General features: G+C 37.3%; 1 protein-coding gene across 1 annotated transcript in view; it reads left to right on the forward strand.

Moving 5' to 3' along the window:
* LOC110464317 (protein FAM117B-like) overlaps nucleotides 1–17,082 on the forward strand; it is a 40,568-nt gene extending 23,486 nt beyond the window's left edge. Inside the window, exons 5-8 of the mRNA XM_021519468.1 lie at nucleotides 11,210–11,269; nucleotides 13,121–13,361; nucleotides 13,858–13,990; nucleotides 15,194–17,082. Of these exons, the coding sequence (XP_021375143.1) occupies nucleotides 11,210–11,269; nucleotides 13,121–13,361; nucleotides 13,858–13,990; nucleotides 15,194–15,356 (597 nt within the window). The 3' untranslated portion in view covers nucleotides 15,357–17,082. The remainder of the gene's footprint in view (nucleotides 1–11,209; nucleotides 11,270–13,120; nucleotides 13,362–13,857; nucleotides 13,991–15,193) is intronic.
* The last annotated feature ends 3,347 nt before the right edge of the window (nucleotides 17,083–20,429 follow it).

Genomic DNA, 20,429 nt, shown 5'->3' on the forward strand with positions numbered 1-20,429 from the left:
ATCCGGATGAAATTAAAAGCCAAAGGAAGATTGGCAATTATTGGTACAGTATGTTTTGGTCTTCTTACCATATAATCTTATAAAAGTCAATCTTGTGTAGAAAATATATTGATTAGAATGTCTCAACCCCATGCTGTTTAATCACCCTTTTAGGTCTGATTATCTCCCTTGTTTTTTTCATCGCGTTCATCGTGAGCCATCTGAAAGTAAGCTTGTTATCTCTTGTTAAATCGGATATTGAATCGCTGATGGATTAAGGTTTAAAACATTTGGCAAAAAGATAAAAGAAAAGCTTAATCTTGACAATGCATAGTTAATGATACAAAAGATTTTCGGAAGATCAATATTGGATCTTCTTTCATTAAAGAAAATTGGTGGGCAAAATCAATAATATACCATGCACAACGTAATCTTGTCTGTGGAGGAGTGCTGAATTGCAGCAGCTTGTTTTAGTGGACATTTACCATGATGTGATCAGCATTCTTAGTCTTCCATAATTCATGATGTATATAAATAGTATAATTTTGTATCAATTATATTGAAAGCAATTCAAAATGTAACCAAGCCTTAAAGAAATTAGGCTCCACTTCCGAACCAATGTTTCATTTCAAAGCATTTTGTTAAATCAATCCGATGTAAAGGGAATTGGACAACAGGCAAAGCCTCTACCACCACACATAACCCTCTAAGAATACTGATATACAAGAATGGCGCTTAGTGTCAGTAAAACTGCAGATTTTGATGAAATCAAATTTAAAATTTCCTTAGTAAGTGTTGATTTCGAACCCAAACATTAAACTTGTTCATCATCAGTATGTCATATGTTTAGTTAGAGAGAGGCAGATGGTCACTCTTTGTTATTAGCTATACATAATTAATTATAATTTGATATTTTATGTCCAAAACAGAGGTTGATTAATTAATCATTACTGAATAACAACAGACATTGAGTGATATTTTGTACAGGTTGTATCTTCTTTAATAAAGAGAAGACAAAGAATTTCAATCTGTCTACAGTTATGGCTGACATGGAATGTCAATCAACCTACAGAAATGTCTGACATGGAATGTCAATCCACCTACAGTAATGGCTGACATTGAATGTCAATCCACCTACAGTAATGTCTGACATGGAATGTCAATCCCCCTACAGTTATGGCTGACATGGAATGTCAATCCACCTAAAGTAATGGCTGACATGGAATGTCAATCCACCTACAGGAATGGCCGACATGGAATGTCAATCCACCTACAAGAATGTCTGACATGGAATGTCAATCCACCTACAGCAATGGTTGACATGGAATGCCAATCCACCTACAGTAATTGCTGAAGTGGAATGTCAATCAACCTACAGAAATGTCTGATATGGAATGTCAATCCACCTACAGGAAAGGCTAACATGGAATGCCAATCCACCTTCAGTAATGGCTGAAGTGGAATGTCAATCAACCTACAGAAATGGCTGACATGGAATGTCAATCCATCTACAGTTATGGCTTAAGTGGAATGTCAATCCACCTACAGTAATGACCGACGAGGAATATCAATCCACCTATAGTAATGTCTGACATGGAATGTCAATCCACATACAGAAATGGCTGACATGGAATGTCAGTCCACCTACAGTTATGGCTGAAGTGGAATGTCAATCAACCTACAGAAATGTCTGACATGGAATGTCAATCCACCTACAGCAATGGCTGACATGGAATGCCAATCCACCTACAGTAATTGCTGAAGTGGAATGTCAATCAACCTACAGAAATGTCTGACATGGAATGTCAATCCACCTACAGGAAAGGCTAACATGGAATGCCAATCCACCTACAGTAATGGCTGAAGTGGAATGTCGATCAACCTACAGAAATGTCTGACATGGAATGTCTATCCACCTACAGTTATGGCTGACATGGAATGTCAATCCACCTACAGGAATGGCTGACATGGTAATGGCTGAAGTGGAATGTCAATCCAAATGTGGAATGTCAATCAACCTACAGTAATGTCAATCCACCTACAGGAATGACTGACATAGAATGCCAATCCACCTATAGTAATGGCTGAAGTGGAATGTCAATCCACCTACAGTAATGAAAGGAATGTCAATCCACCTAGAGTAATGGCTGAAGTGGAATGTCAATCCACCTACAGTAATGGCTGACATGGAATGTCAATCCTCCTACAGTTATGGCTGAAGTGGAATGTCTATCCACCTACAGTAATGACTGATGTGAAATATTGATCCACCTATAGTAATGGCTGACATGGAATGTCAATCCACATACAGTTATGGCTGAAGTGGAATGTCAATCCACCTTCAGTAATGACTGATGTGAAATATTGATCCACCTACAGGAATGGCTGACATGGAATGCCAATCCACCTGTAGTAATGACTGAAGTGGAATGTCAATCCACCTACAGTAATGGCTGAAGTGGAATGTCAATCCAAATACAATAATGGCTGACATGGAATATCAATCCACCTACAGTAATGGCTGACATGGAATGTCAATCCACCTACAGTAATGACTGATGTGAAATATTGATCCACCTACAGGAATGGCTGACATGGAATGCCAATCCACCTATAGTAATGGCTGAAGTGGAATGTCAATCCAAATACAATAATGGCTGACATGGAATATCAATCCACCTACAGTAATGGCTGACATGGAATGTCAGTCCACCTACAGTAATGGCTGACATGGAATGTCCATCCACCTACAGTAAAAGCTGACTTTGAATGTTACTTTTAGTACTGGTTATGGCAGACATAGAATATTACTAATATCAGTCTAGAATCGTGCAATAGTAGGAAAAAATGAATTATAATTATATATAGATATACTATGTTAGCCAGATAGGCAAGTAAGTTCCGCAAATATGTAATAAGGTATGTAAATACAGTACCTTATCCTGGAGGCGCTGAACCAGTACGAACATTAATTCACGGACGTTGGATCTCCCACCTCCCGTATTTCTACTTATACGGATACGTAAATACTGTATGTTAAAATGCAGTAACTTAGCCAGACATGTAGATATGGTACATTAAAACACAGAAACTTAGCCGGATAAATGTATAGCGAAATACTTCTGTATGTTGGCCAGGTGGATTAAGTAGGGTACATCTAAGATGATTTATAAAGGACAGGTTTCCTGACATATTTCAAAATGTCGGTGCCGTTTTGGATTGAAGTTTGCAGGAAGTGGCAATACTGATACATTAATGGTATTATGAAACATATTTGTTGCATCATGAAAATACAAATTATATATATATAGATATAGATATCATATGACTAGTGTCAAGTATGTCTGGACTTGGGAGGGTGCCTGGAGGAGGTCGGGAGAATCAATCTGGGAACACTTCCATAACACATCGGACTAATGGAAAATTACACCAGTTACCACAACATACAAATGTGAATGGTAAAAATCTCCACATGTTGCTGAAGAGTTCTGGTTGTAAACAAGATCGTAGAACATATCTTCTACCCATCATCGTGATGAAAGTGTTAATTCTTACACTAACCTGTTCTACTAACGTGTCAGTATACAAATAGCACTGAGAGTACAGGAATCAGGGATGACTGCCAGGGCCTCAGTGTGAAGTCATTTTAACTGCCTGTAGAGGTGGGACTGGATCTGACAGTCACACCAGGCCAGCAGATGGCATAATGCTGGCAGCTGGAACCCAGCTTTTGGCGGGAAATGATTAGACTTTGTGTAACGATTCACTTATGCTTTAGTGAATTATATCACTAACTCCTGCCTGATACATTATTGGTGAATATTGGTACCGTGATACCTTAAAATTGGTTATATAATGAGTTGCCCACCTTTCCCTATCCGATCAAAACATATTGATGATCTCGCTTGAGACCACAGTTACTATTCATTAACGTCTTGGCAGTTTTCAAAGCCAGTTTGCATAGCATGTAAAATGTTCCCTTAGTGTTGCTGCATGGCAATTTATTTTTGTTTCAAGAGTTTAAATCAAGCTAGAATTGTTAGTGTCTAACAGAGAAAGGTTTTATGTTCTGTACCAAATTAGGTATATAGTGAATATACTCCACACATCAATAAATTGTTAAACTTCAACAGGTGGTTATATATGTTGTGTACACTGTGTAATACAGTTAATGATGTCTAGACGTACAATGTATATCGTGATATGTATTGCATCATGATAAATCGTGGCACTATTGCATCAAGATCTTGTATCTTGATATGTATCATACTGGTAGTTCCTAATGGGATGATAAATGTATAGCACTACAAATATTTGCAAATCAGACGTCATCCTGTGTAAGTCGGTTCTCATAGAGGGATGACGTCATGTCAAAGCCTTGTCTTTATGGATACCTTACTCTAGGACAGGTGTCATAGCTGCCCTGGAATAATTAACTGTCCTCAAAAGACTGGTTTCTCTGTCATCAAAAGACTGGTTTCTCTATGTCCTTACCATCAAAAGACTGGTTTCTCTGTCCTTACCATCAAAAGACTGGTTTCTCTGTCTTTCACCCTGATTTTACAGACACACAATGATGATTATGATCTGACCAAATTGTTCTATCCCTGTAGATATCAAGACAAGTTTTTCGATGTGGGTATTCTTAGTTGTTTTGATTTCTTTATTTTCTAACATTGTGTACATTATTACAAACAAAATATTAGCTCTGAAGATCTAGAGCTATAACTATGATGCCAACACAGACATCTGTATATGGTATATACATATGTACATGTAGATATGTGAAAATATGAAATACTCATACTGTCTTCCCTATGCCTTACTAAAATAGTCTTCTCCATGTTATACGTACAATGTATACCCTACTACAGGTATATTCACAATACTACTACCCAGTCAGTATAAAGTCAGCAGGGAAAACATTTTTATTTTTTCACATATTTACATACCAGTTTCACATATTTACATACCAGTTTCACATATTTACATACCAGTTTCACATATTTACATACCAGATGCAGATAGATGCCTGTGGTGTCACTAAGGAAACATATGCTGCTCTGTTGATTTATATGCTATAATTAAAAGTCTATTATTCATACTGACACAAGTATCTGTTCCTTCTTGGTAATGAATTATGGATGTAAATGTATATGTTGCTTTGTGCTATAGCTGAGGGCTATGTCTTTTTTTTCTAATATCATACATGTATAATATTCAAACACTTACATTTACTAGGTATTGATGAGGGCTATTGATATTGGGATCAATTTAGTCAAAGCCGTCACCCTGTCCTGGGGCGGGTGGGGATTTACCAGCCTGACAATTATACTGTAATGTCCTACTATTATCCTTATGTTGAGAGGATAGTACGCTTATAATGGTCAGATGTCTTAATCCCCGTCACAAATCCTCTCATGTTTATGTTAGTATGTGTAATTAATACACAGCGCATACCTATGTAATAAATATTGAAGGTTCATGCTGTATGTAAATAATAAGAATTGAAGGAAAACACATTTCTCAATTATTTACACTTTGTGCACTGAACTATTTCTTGTGGTAAGGTGTAGCGCACACACATGCATTACATACAAAATTTTAGTACATTTGTTTATAGATGTGTACGCTACTGTATTTTTCATTGTATTTCAATGATCACTATTTAGTGAGGGTGAAGAACGAGTTAAATGTTGTGTTTCAATATCTGGCAGTAACTTCAGTAAGGGTGCAGGCCTAGGTTAATAAAGCTTAACTCATTCACCCCTGAAATTTCATAATGAACTATTCCATCCTTTGAATTGGAAGAGTTCAAATGTGTCTTTAGGGGTGAATGAGTTAATCTTGCGTAGGCTTTCGTTTTGTTGGTGCATGTCGATGAATAATGAACACTCCACAATGTCTGAGGCTACAGAGATATGTAACGAATTAAAAACAATACTAGGTATGCTGTGGAAAGTTTGAAAGAATAAATTTCTTTTAGCAATAAAGGGTATAGATTACTAGTTTATTAACCACTTTTAGTGGTATTTTGACAAATGCAGCTTTCATTCAAACATTTAAAATTAAATTGCATGCACATGCCATATTATTGTCATGATCAGTTCTACGCTAGGTTATTATAATGTTCATGCCAAGCAACAAGTAAATTTCATGAGTTTTTAACCCTTTCACCCCTAGGTAACTTAAGTAGACTCTTTAACGATACATTTATTTGGATGAGTCCATTATGGTGTACAGTGGTGAAAGGGTTAAGAAATACATGTATATATCTTTCTTCTTGAAAAAGTTGAGTTCCAGCAATATCTTGATCTCAAACTATTCCTACTGTTTTGCATAAACTCTTATAATTTGAAGTGTATTATCATCAATGCATTGCTGTTGTCCTGTGCTATATTTGGGCCTGTGTTCATGGCAACCTCTGGCTAAAACCCCTCCCTAGCTGGTCCTTTAGTTACCATGAATTTTAATGACATTATTCAATGTCTGTTTCTGGGCTTTTTAAAAATAAGTTATTTTCTTCTTAAGAGTAATTTGATTTGAATTATTTTAAAAGATTAATGTAAGTGTAATGACTGTTGGATAGCATGGAGATAACCTTTTGATATGCAAACTGTAAAGGTCAGTATAGACTAGCGCTGGTGGTTGGGGAATGGGTGATAGCTATAATATCACCAAAATATGTTTACAATATTATGAAACAGGTATTCTCAGTGATTTTGTGAACAGTAAGTTAAGGAGTGTCCAGAAGGAGTTTTCTATTTTGTTTGTTTGTATGTGGTTTTATGTCTTAGCTTTGCGACAGCTAGGGTCAGTATTCAGAAGAGTTTTTTGGTTAAGTTTATAAATACTGATTTGGGATAGTCCAAGAGAAAGTCATTTTGGATCCCTGTAGCCCTGTCACAGGTGTTTGTCATTGTGGATCCCCAGAGCCCTTTTACCGGTGTTTGTCGTTATGGATCCTTCAGCCCTGTTACAGGTGTTTGTCATTGTGGATCCTTCAGTCCTGTTTCAGGTGTTTGTCATTGTGGATCCCCAGAGCCCTGTTACTGGTGTTTGTCATTAAGGATCCCCAGAGCCCTGTTACAGGTGTTTGTCATTGTGGATCCTTCAGCCCTGTCACAGGTGTTTGTCATTGTGGATCCCCAGAGCCCTGTTATCGGTGTTTGTCGTTATGGATCCTTCAGCCCTGTTACAGGTGTTTGTCATTGTGGATCCTTCAGCCCTGTTACAGGTGTTTGTCATTGTGGATCCCCAGAGCCCTGTTACAGGTGTTCGTCATTGTGGATCCCTCAGCCCTGTTACAGGTGTTTGTCGTTATGGATCCTTCAGCCCTGTTACAGGTGTTTGTCATTGTGGATCCTTCAGCCCTGTTACAGGTGTTTGTCATTGTGGATCCCTCAGCCCTGTTACAGGTGTTTGTCTTTGTGGATCCCCAGAGTCCTGTCACAGGTGTTTGTCATTGTGGAACCCCAGAGCCCTGCTACAGGTGTTTGTCATTGTTGATCCCCTAAACCCTGTTACCAGTGTTTGTCATTTTGGATACCTAAACCCTGTTACCAGTGTTTGTCATTGTGGATCCCCAGAGTCCTGTCACAGGTGTTCGTCATTGTTGATTCCCTCTAGTCCTGTTTTTTGGTGTGTGATTGTGGATATGCCGAATCTAGTAAAATGTGTCTTTCACTGTAAATCCCATCAATTCTGGGTGTTGTCACAATGGATACCCTGGGGCCCTATATTCTGGGTATTTGTGACTGTACATGTGGATTTTTTGAGTTCTGTAATAGGCTGTATTACAATTTGTCAACATCAATATTCAGAGAATGATATTCATGAATAACAATCAGTACACTGACTGCAAGTCGTGATTGTGCCTAGCCTGGTTATTATAGCTGCTATACAAGTCCTGAATCTCTTTGGATAATTATTCTGACAAGAAGACAAGATTGGTGAAGATATAGTGACTAGTTATCATAATTATCCCCCTTTATTGACACATTCTGTAGCTGTTGTCCCCTAACTTAAGCTTACAGATCAGGTTTTTCGATGTATTAAAATTGTTTATGCAAAGCTGCATCAGACTTATCAAGAGATCATGGTCACTTGAGGTACGTATTTGTTTCTTATCGACTGAAATCGGATGTGGAAACACAGTACAATATCTCTTACATGCCTTACATCATACGCAGAGTATTAATTGTATAAAGGCCAGAAAGCTATCTAAGAAAAGGTAGAATACAGAGTTGTGGCAAATGGAGGCACGGCAGTTTTATGTGGTAGGATGCCGGGCTTGTGACCGAAGGGTTGCGGGTTCGAGTCACGGCACGGAGCTGTAATGTATCTTTGAGCAAGATACTTTACTCCGCTTGTTCCAGTCTGCTCAGCTGTAAATGAGTACGTGGTTGGGCAGTGCTAGAATGGTTGAATGCTAGCTGTGAGCGCCGAAATGACAGCACCGGCTGTATATATATATATATATACTCCCCAGGGAGTTGAGAAAGATATTGGCTGGTTGCAAATGCCCTATATATAACCACGGATAATAATTTGCGAACCGCTTTGAGACGACCTACTACTAGGTTGTGATAAGCGGTATATAAGAACCTCGAATAATTATCATTATTATTATTATTTATAATACACATTCTCTATAGTGTTACAATTTTGAGTAGATAGTTTTACGTAAACAGTTTCTTAATATGAACTGAAATTTATTCTTGTTTCAAACATGACAGCTATCAACATGATCGCTGAGTCTTGAGACACAAGAAGATAAACATTCTCATCTTAGATTTTGATTAATTAATATTGATTGTCTATTTTTGATGTGTATTTTATGCAAATGATACACTGTTGCTGTCGTAAAATTGCATTCCAACTGACTGTTTTACCACCAGTACCAAGGTGGGAACATAATATCATTCTTTTGACACACTGTTTATAGAATTTATGGACATGCTATGTCAAAATTTTGAATTCAAAACATCTAATGTACAGGGCCCATATTCATGAAACTGTTCTCATTCCTGATCAAGCATGGATTCTGTGCTCAAGCCTAATTTCTTGTTCCGGTTATAAACAATAAAAACAAGATTGATTTTGTGAATGATTTGGAAAATATTTGAAGGGTCTTAAAGTGGAATACTGTTTTCAATGTTTACGATTAACTTTTCGATTGTTTGACATGATTTAAGAGGGTAACAAAAAAGCTGGTTTGAGCACAGAATCCATGCTTGAGCATGAGAACGGTTTCATGAATACAAGCCCTGGTAATTTTGAAAACAGGATGAAATTATTTGTCTGTGTTCTGGACAATAAAACGTGTCTGAATTACAACCTGTCTCGTTTGTGTCAACCTCACCCTGAGAGTAACTATTTAAATCTTGTCATCCCTACACCCATGTTACAAATAAATCAACATGTTAAAAGCATCATAAATTAAATGGCAAGAAAATAAAAACAAATGGAAAAGAGGAAGCTTGAGGGCAAACTCAATGTAAATTGTTTAATGTTTAACCCTTTCACCACTGTAGACCATAATGGACTCATCCAGATCAATGCATGGGAGAGTCTACTAAAGTTGCATAGGGGTGAAAGGGTTAAATCTGAGGGGATTTTTTTATAAATGTTACAAATTCTGCTCAATGGGGAATGAGCCATTATCTTTTAAATTATTTCATTTGGGCCCATCTATTCTTACTAACATATTTTTATAGAATGAATTTAAAAATTAACTTGTCAGACAAAACATATTTGGTTTCAATTTAACATTTCTCAAACTGTATTAACCAAAGTGTTAGTCAATATGGAGGAAGTGCGAGGACATGTAAGATGTTAAGCTTCCTTTCTCCGGTATTCTGATACTTGTACTCTCGAAGCCTCCGGGAATGTCCTTCTACAGGAAGACATCTATGGTAGATTATAAGGCAACTTTGACGGGGAAATGTTTCTTCATCATTCATCTAGATTTATGTAAAAAATGCCTTATACCATCTCCAGCAGATCTACACAAAAGTTTACACTATTCTGTACAGGAGATCTATAAATAAATATGTGTGACCTATATCTTGATAAACACAGGAAATTGTGAGTTACGAACTTACTGATTATAAAGTAAAACAAAAGCTGATCCGCATCACCCACTTATATGATAGGAGCTGTGTCGTGGGATAGGAAATGTGTGTCGATTGTCACTGATATGAGTTGGGCTTTCAGTGTCTAGCTCAAAGTTATTTTTTTTTTTTACAATTTCTGAACTAAACAGTTTGCTGTGCAATGTTCCTATATATGCTGATCCATCATTCCTACGACACCATCATCTCTCTATCATCTCCACCACAAATCATCTTTGTCTGTGTCCTTCGTCCTTATATATGCCTTCTTAAACAATCTGATCTGATGTATTCCTACACCTGGTTCTATCTCGTGGATTTTTACCATGTTCTGTTACCAGACTGCTTCCTGGTTTAGGGATTGTTGAGCCATTCGAGGGTGGGGGTCCCTGCTAGCTGTCTGTCTGTAATTCAAGCACCGATTCATTGTTAGAGAAACACACATTTATTAGGAACCCCGGTGACCAAACAGTTCCTGAAGCCGAAAATTCCTTGTCGGGGACAAAAATGAAACTTAAAGATTGTTCACAATTCCTTGTTGAGGAAACATGACAAAATGTAACTTGGAACACAATGGTAACTTTAAGATTGTTGACAATTCCTTGTGGAGGAAACACAACAAAATGTAAATTGGGACACAAAGGTAAATGTAACTTTAAGATTGTTGACAATTCCTTGTCGGGGACACAAAGGTAACTTTAATATTGTTGACAATTCCTTGTCAGGGACACAATGGAAACTTTAAGATTGTTGACAATTCCTTGTCAGGGACACAATGGAAACTTTAAGATTGTTGACAATTCCTTGTCGGGGACACAAAGGTAACTTTAAGATTGTTGACAATTCCTTGTCGGGGACATAAAGGTAACTTTAAGATTGTTGACAATTCTTTGTCGGGGACACAAAGGTAACTTTAAGATTGTTGACAATTCCTTGTCGCGAACACAAAGGTAACTTTAAGATTGTTGACAATTCCTTGTCAGGGACACAATGGTAACTTTAAGATTGTTGACAATTCCTTGTCGGGGACACAAAGGTAACTTTAAGATTGTTGACAATTCCTTGTCAGGGACACAAATGGAACTTCATTATAACCATGAATTTTGTAATTGCAGGAGATTGAAAAACTAGTGCTGAGACCGGCATACATAGAGGTGACGACTGATGAAGATCAGGTAAATATAATCCCATAAATGACAATGGTGGCTCAGTGTGTGCCTATAGAGGTCTGTGTGTAATAACTGTGTGCATATAGAGGTCTGTGTGTTATAACTGTGTGCCTATCGAGGTCTGTGTTTAATCACTGTGTGCCTATATATAGAGGTCTGTCTGTAATAACTGTGTGCCTATATATAGAGGTCTGTGTGCCTATAGAGGTCTGTGTGTAGTAACTGTTTGCCTATCGAGGTCTGTGTTTAATCACTGTGTGCCTATATATAGAGGGCTGTGTGTTATAACTGTGTGCCTATCGAGGTCCGTGTTTAATCACTGTGTGCCTATATATAGAGGTCTGTCTGTAATAACTGTGTGCCTATATATAGAGGTCTGTGTGCCTATAGAGGTCTGTGTGTAATTACTGTGTGCCTATAGAGGTCTGTGTGTAATTACTGTGTGCCTATATATAGAGGTCTGTAATAACTGTGTGCCTATTATATAGAGGTCTGTAATAAGTGTGTACCTATAGAGGTCTGTGTGTAATTTCTTTGTGCCTATATATAGAGGTCTTTAATAACTGTGTGCCTATTATATAGAGGTCTGTAATAACTGTGTGCCTATATAGGTCTGTGTGTAATAACTGTGTGCCTATAGAGGTCTGTGTGTAATTACTGTGTGCCTATAGATGTCTGTTTAATTACTGTGTGCATATAAAGGTCTGTGTTTAATTACTGTGTGCCTATATATAGAGGTTTGTAATAACTGTGTGCCAATAGAGGTCTGTGTTGAATTACTATGAAGGACGTTGATCCTGCTGTTTATGACATCAAAATAAGGAGAGGATTATTTCTATACACCTGTCATAATTATTATTAGATTATTTCTATACACCAGTAATAATTATTATAGGATTATTTCTATACACCTGTAAAGATTAATTAGAAAATGGAAGTCTCACCTGGTGCTGACTACTATAGGTCATTAAACACTAAGATCTATAAATGGCATTATAAACTCACCATAACAGAAGGCCTAGCTAGTGGAGCATTATACTCCAATACAATGGTGGGGATTATTAGGTATACACAGGTATAAATGAAGTCTCTGCATTATCAGTGTAAGGTATATATTTAAAACAAATAATTGAATTGAAGAAACTAAATAAAGTTACACATTTAAATTATGAGATAGTGTTTTGTTTACACATTTTTGGCTAATTCTGATCAGTCATAATTTTTTTAAACCAGCTAATTTACATGTGTGATTTGCGTATTTACATGACAAATTGAAGTGCACTTCATCCAAAATGTTCTGAAGTCTGTTTAGGTAACAACAGAAGTGAAGTAGTGAAAAGGTGCAATGATTATTTCTGACGTAGTTTGTGACAAAAATGGCATCATAAACTCACCATAACAGAAGGCCTAGCTAGTGGAGCATTATACTCCAATACAATGGTGGGGATTATTAGGTATACACAGGTATAAATGAAGCCTCTGCATTATCAGTGTAAGGTATATATTTAAAACAAATAATTGAATTCAAGAAACTATATAAAATTACACATTTAAATTATGAGATAGTGTTTTGTTTACACCTTTTTGGACAATTCTGATCAGTCATAATTTTTTTAAACCAGCTAATTTACATATGTGATTTGCGTATTTACATGACAAATTGAAGTGCACTTCATCCAAAATGTTCTGAAGTCTGTTTAGGTAACAACAGAAGTGAAGTAGTGTTCTGATGTAGTTTGTGACAAAAACGACTCATTCTAAACTTGTTCTCACTGTGGTGTTGGGAGACAATGGAATGCTGAGATTTTGATTGATTTTGTCCTCCCGATATACATATTAAACTATTTCTCTACACAGGTACATGATATTCCTGACGGGCATCGTGCACCAGTAAATGACATTCTGATGTTACGCGGTAGTGGAACCCGTAGCGTCGACACACAGACCCCGTCGGGCTGTATTGATGATACAGGTAGCAATGGCAGTCGTTCCCAGTCCATCAGTCCTGCCATGCCGATCATTCCCGGACACTTGGATACCTCCCGTCCTTCCAGCATCACAGAGTCCTCCCCGCGTGAGGGGGACCGGCTGGAAAAAGGTGGGCTTAAACATAATCACACAGTCATTCTGGTCTCAATAGCTTCTACATACATCAGTGTTTCAATTGATCTCTTAAAATCTCTTCTGCTACCTAAATAAGTCTATTTGGTACATGATATTTTTATTTACAATTCAAAGGGGTACTTAGCCATGGATATCTATATAGTATCATATTAACACACCCAAACAGCTAGACTAACTGTAGCCGTGGATATCTACATAATATTGAGTTAATATATGAAACAGCTAGACTAACTGTAGGCGTGGATATTTACATAGTATTGTGTTACTACATGAAACAGCTAGACTAACGTTAGCCATGGTATTTACAAGGTATCGTAACACATTTTTACTGAAAGCATAATTTGTAATTTCAACTGTGTTGTCTAGTGAAGGTCAGATAATGTAAATTTTGTCTAGGGAAGGTCAGATAATGTAAATTTTGTCGAGTGAAGGTCAGATAGTATCTATTTATAATGATTCGTTTGTTGCAGTCGAGGGTGAAGGTTGTGAATCTCCAGACAATTTGTTTAAAGTTGTGTCCAGTCCACGCCCAAACAAGTCCTACGCCTTTGTCAGGGAGCCTCCAGATGGTTGCGAGAAGGTTAAGGTTATAGATGAAAATGGGTATGTATACCAGGATGAAGTGGTTCACAAATCATAAATTAGGAAGCTAAATTACCCTGCATTTCATGTGCAAGTTTATGTCTTTTTTCTTTCAAATGTGCTTCATTTAAGGATAGCTCATGATTGAATTAAAATCAGACTTATTGTACAAGATTGCACTTATATTTAGAAAATGGAAGTATTTTGGATTTCTTGTGGAGGCATTATCTGTAAATTACCCAGGAAGGCTATCACATCCTTGATACTCCAGGCGTTGCTAACTTACCTGCTCTGCATCCTTGAAATATGTCATAGCAAAAATTGAAGGCTAGCTATTTGATTGGCGCCAGGTCAAGAATTCTGACGAATCGCTAGGCTGATACAATGTACCTGTCCTTTGAAGATTTCAGAGGATCAACACTCGACTTGAAAGATGGTCAATTTTACCGTTATGCTGCTGCGAGATTATTTTGATGTAAATCAAAGGATCAAACTAGTCTTCTTGTCTCGTCAAGGTGGTGCATACTGAGTCTTCCATTTGGTCATGACATATTCCAGGGGTGCAGAGAGCGAAAGTGAACATATCTCCTGGAATATTGAGGATAAGCAGGCATATTTCATAATCCCATGAAAGGATTCGGAGGGATAAAGAAATCATGCCACAGCTTGGATTTAAAGATCCCCGTACCACTGCTAGCTAAAAACTGTCATTACACATTGGAAACTGTATTTCTAAAATAATAATTGCTTTGATAAATTGATTCGGGGGGAAAAATATATACCTTATGGTAACGAAAGAAAATATAATCAACAACTGTGTCCTGAGTTTGAAAAGTTCAGCTGGGCAAAAGCAGTGGGATTCGAACCAAGAACCTCAGATTATTATAACCAGCTTGGCTTTGTGGTCAGTAGAAGCGTCTCAAACCAACTGTGCTGTAGTTAAATCCAAAACTTAATTAAGGGGAGGTTACTGTGAATAAGAAAAAAACAGTGCAGTGGGACAGGGTGCCTTAACCCTTTCACCACTGTAGACCATAATGGACTCATCCGTATTATTGCATGGCAGAGTCTACTAAAGTTACATAGGGGTAAAAGGGTTAAAGTATAGTTATTTGTATTAGTTTTTGCCTTATCCTGAGATAGTTTAAACAAAGTATGCTAATAAACATGTAGATGGAGAGTGTTTACTGTATTAACTATTGATTATGTTATTTGCTTTTACAGGCGACCCCCGAAGCCATCTATAAAGGCGCCACTTCTCTATTGTCCTATCAAGCCTTCACAACTAGTGCTGAAACCCAGGGAGGATTCCGCATTCTGTCCACTTAGCAAATGTTACATTTCTCCGGAAATCATAGTGAAATCTCAGGCCACTGGAACCACGTAGATGACCACTAATGGGCAGTGGTCAAATGACCACCATCCCACCTCAATGTTTAATACTTGTAGAACATACACAGAATGACTAGTACTGGTATTGGTAGGAGTTATCCCCCTTGACTAAAGGTGCTTTCCATTGTTCAAGTGAAATAGTTGGTAGTCAGACATTTAGTTTTGTTTTCCTATCATGAGTCTTGTTTTGACTTCAGTTTTATGGTTTTAACATTTTAGATAAATAAAATAATTCAATTGCATCTAAGACATGCATGGCTGTAATACAAGACAAACATTTCCATGTAATAATGGAAAGCACCTTGGAGCTTGCCACCTATATGTCTGTGTAAAAATTGTCTCCCTTTACAGCTTGAAATGGGTGTATACACACAGGGTATGAACTAAAAATATACCAATTTGTAGGATTATAAAATTCAGTTATCTGAGATAATCAATTTCAGATAATAAGACTTAATAATTCAAATTATTTTCTTGTTTTTGAAAAATAATAGTCACAAATATAGCTTCAGAAAAACATTTGAAGGTAGGCATTTTTAGAATTTATTTTCAGTAATTTTTTTGACAACCTGTTTTAGACAAATATTACTCGTAACAAGTTTTTGTATAATACTTTGATTGTATATATTGAGTAATGTCTGGGTTAATATCTGACATGTTAATAGTTAAAGCGTGTTGATATCATTCCTAATTCTGATAATTAGAACAGTGTTAATTGGCAATTAAATGGCAATTATGCATGGTTTGCTTATCAGAAGCCATACGAGTTGATGATTGATTTGAACAATGTCGTTTTCAGGTTTTTGTTATATAAATATGTGTATGAACTTGTTTTGTTGTTCGAAAATGATTATTGATAGATTTTAATGAGTTCTATTTGTTGTAATAGAGATAGGGCATTACTAACAGATATAGGATGTTTAAACCTGTTACGTTAGATTTATCGGTGTTGTTACAAGTCTTGGTGCAGTGTTATGTTTGGTGAAATTATAAAACCACCCACGTAGTCTGTTAATGCTTTTAGATTATCTATGAAATATTTTTTGCGAATCCTGTGCACGATAAAAGAACATTATTTTTACTATACAACAGACTGAACATGGCAAGCTAGTCAAACGGGAACTTGTTTTACAATGTGACATGTCCAATCTCGGGAGTTGTCCGGTGATTACAGGGGCATTGTTCTAAGTGAGGGTGTCTGAACCCAAATACATGTGAATCTCAGATAAACAGGTGTGTGTCCTCAATCAGAGGACTTAAAAAAATCCTATCATATCATAAACATTGTCATCCAACGAGTTTATATGCTTACTGACATCTGTGAACGGTGAGTTATGCCCTTTGATGACTCGGTGAGTTTCCCCATTAGAAGTCGGTGAGCTCTGTCCCTTGGGTTATCTGAGCTGCCCCCTGATGATGCAGTGAGCCGTCTCATCCGCAGTCAGTAAACTGTGTCATTTGCATGTGAAATTAGTGAGCTGTTTCCTTGTGGAATCAGTGAGCTATTTCCTTTGCAGGATCACTCAATGTAGTGTGCCCCTTGGTGACTCGGCAAGCTTTATGCACTCGTGGTGCTGTCTTGTTGGCCTGGCATTCTGTCTGCATTGGTGACTCGGCGAGTGTATACATTTGTAACCTTGTGAGCTGTATACCTTGGTGACTCAGTGAGCTGTATCTCGTGGTGACTCGGCCAGTATATACTGTGGTGACTGCGAGCTGATACCTTGGTAACCCGTTGAGCTGTATATCTTGGTGACTCAGTGAGCTGTTTACCGTGGCGACTCGGCCAGTGTATACTGTGGTGACTACGAGATGATACCTTGCTAACCCACTGAGCTGTATACCTTGGTGACTCAGTGAGCTGTTTACCGTCGTGACTCGGCCAGTGTATACTGTGGTGACTACGAGATGATACCTTGCTAACCCACTGAGCTGTATACCTTGGTGACTCAGTGAGCTGTTTACCGTGGTGACTCAGCCAGTGTATACTGTGGTGACTGCGAGCTGATACCTTGGTAACCCACTGAGCTGTATACCTTGGTGACTCAGTGAGCTGTATACCGTGGTGACTCGGCCAGTGTATACGGTGGTGACTGCGAGCTGATACCTTGGTAACCCGTTGAGCTGTATATCTTGGTGACTCAGTGAGCTGTTTACCGTCGTGACTCGGCCAGTGTATACTGTGGTGACTGCGAGCTGATACCTTGGTAACCCATTGAGCTGTATACCTCTGTAAGTCACTGTGCAGTCTATTGGTGACTCGCTGAGTTGTCCCTTGGTCAGCAGATACCTTCAAACATGCCGGAGTAATGTTACAAGGAAGGATATGTAAGGTGTGCAGTACTTGATATACCTGTATTTAACTACACTAAATGGCTTTAGTGGTCCGTCGTGGCCAGTGTGTACTTGTTGGTAGCTTTCTCATCCTCAAGGTCATTCTCTTATCCAAGGTCAGTGTTTAATAGCAGATGCAAAATATATTATGGTTTATCAATTAAGGTAAAGGGTAACGGTAAATTCAGCTACATTAGAAATATTCCATAAGAATCACATGTTGCGATGCATTTTACTCTGTCATAGTTGTTCGAACTTTAAATATTTAAAAACAGAAATTTAAAAAAAAAACTATACCTAGAGCTGCTGTTATTATGTTGGAGGATATGAAATATTTGAAATCCCATAAGTTGAATTGTACATACACGACTTATGTCAGCGGGGTGTATGAATATGATTCAAACTTAGTGCTTTAAGCTACAATGTGTTATCTTTTGAATGAAACTTCCTCAGGCATTTTTCATGTTGATCTCAACTCTGTCTTGTCCCAGACTAAGACAATATTCCATGTTTGAATTCCATGACAATTTCTATACAGTCTTGCCTTCTACCCAGCAGTAAATATGTCCTTATTGATCTAAAAAGCAGGTAGATCTTACAGACAATCCCTGTGAGGTTTTATTTGTATTTCATTGTGTGATATGACCTTGGGGGGAAGGAACAGTTCATCAAGGAACATACATTTCTCTGTGCCGTCCATAATTGAAAATTTTACGACCTTTGATTTAACTTTTACAATTATTGTGTAATTATATAATTATGGTCTATTATTGTGAATGTGCTCTGTGGGGTACATCATAAATTAAAGTGATGTGTGTGTGCCCTCTGGGGTACAGTATAAGTTATACAGATGTATGACTTATGGGGTACAGTATAAGTTATACTTGAGAGTGCATGTCCTGTAGGGTACAGTATAAGTTATACAGATGTGTGTTTGCCCTGTGGGGTACAGTAAAAGTTATACAAATGTGTGTGTCCATGTAGGGTACAGTATAAGTTATACGGATGTGTGTGTACCCTGTGGGGTACAGTATAAGTTATACTGAAGAGTGTGCCCTGAGGGGTACAGTATAAGTTATACTGATGTGTGTGTACCCTGTGGGGTACAGTATAAGTTATACTGAAGTGTGTGCCCTGAGGGGTACAGTATAAATCATTCTGATTTGTGTGTACCCTGTGCGGTTCAGTATAAGTTATACTGAAGTGTGTGCCCTGTGAGATACAGTATAAGTTATACTGATGTGTGTGTACCCTGTTGGGTACAATATAAGTTATACTGAAGTGTGTGTGCCCTGTTGAAAATATTGGGTTTAGTCAGTATGAATAGCCCTTATATATTTGTAATATGATTGTACAGTTTCCTTGACATCTATGTCATATATATAATAGAAATGCAACTCTCACAATTTAGCATTGTGCATTTTCTTCCAAGGAATTTAAGCATGATAGTTACTTGAAATTATTTGATATCTAACTCACATAGGATTTAATTTTCAACTACGTTTTACTTCTAAGAGAAATTTCATCAAGATTTAGTCAATGTATCACCTTGGCTTAGGCCCTGTACCCACCTCTCTCCCATGGTGGACTGTATCCTTTAGGAACAGTTCATTATGATTTCGGCTTTGGTGGATGTCGTTAAAGCTTTAAACTGGTGCCGACATAAACATATTTCAATGTTGCACCAAGTGGTGCTGATGTAAACACAAACACATTTCTATCGAGCACCAAGTTTTTTTCATGCTTCAGTTGGTGGGTTTTTTTCGCCAAAAAGAAAAAGAAATTTAATCATATTGATAAGATCATGATAATTATAAAAAGTTAAAATGGTCAGAAAAATTATTACTAAGGTACTAGTAAATTATCAATATAGTCCTCAAAAATATCCTTTTTTATTCTAAAGGTAATGTACAATGTTATATAATATTAAATATTTAATTCTGTAACATACACATGTATGTGATTGTTTAGGACGATTCTCATGGAGGAATTTTACTGTGTGTATTACTATGTAGATATGTCTGTTACTGTCTACATAATGCTAGTCCTGGCCAGCTCTGCCAAACCTTCTTACCCTAGCAATGATGAGGGGATCGTGGATTTGGAGAAAGATACATATCTAATCAGCATAATTTTATCAGATTAGCTTACAAGAAATATTCAAAATGTATTTTTTTGGAGAAATATCTGAAAATTTAAGAAAAACATTTATCGTGTCCATTTTGAATTTCTATTGATACAGTTAAATTTTGGTGAATTTTTGATATTTTGACATTATTACATGTAACAATGTTTCGTGTTAAGTTGCGTATAAGGTTATTAGGGGTTTAAACAACCGAGCCCTGGTATAATAAACGTTGTTTTACTCCTATAAAACCCTATACATTGTAAACGGTGACGAGGTTTCGGGAGCTGTGCCTAAGAACCGTGGCCTATTTGGCCATCACCAAGTATCTGTATGATGTTTTAACATTTTGATCGTTCCAATGTGAGTACAATTCTCAACAGGCAATGCATTTAGGATTTGTTTATGTAGATGACTATATATATACATGTCCAGTCTGTGTACGGTTACTAGGTAACGGATATATAGCACAAGGTGTGTATTTGACCTTGTGTGATTATACGAAAGGTCACATCAGCAATGTTGGAGGAATCGCTTTATCAGACATCGGTCAACTGGCATAATGCACAGAAGAGTTTGAATAAACTCTTAAATACATTATCAGATGGT

Source organism: Mizuhopecten yessoensis, unplaced genomic scaffold (genome assembly GCF_002113885.1).
Source record: "Mizuhopecten yessoensis strain PY_sf001 unplaced genomic scaffold, ASM211388v2 scaffold10985, whole genome shotgun sequence".
NCBI classification, from domain to species: Eukaryota; Metazoa; Mollusca; class Bivalvia; order Pectinida; family Pectinidae; genus Mizuhopecten; species Mizuhopecten yessoensis.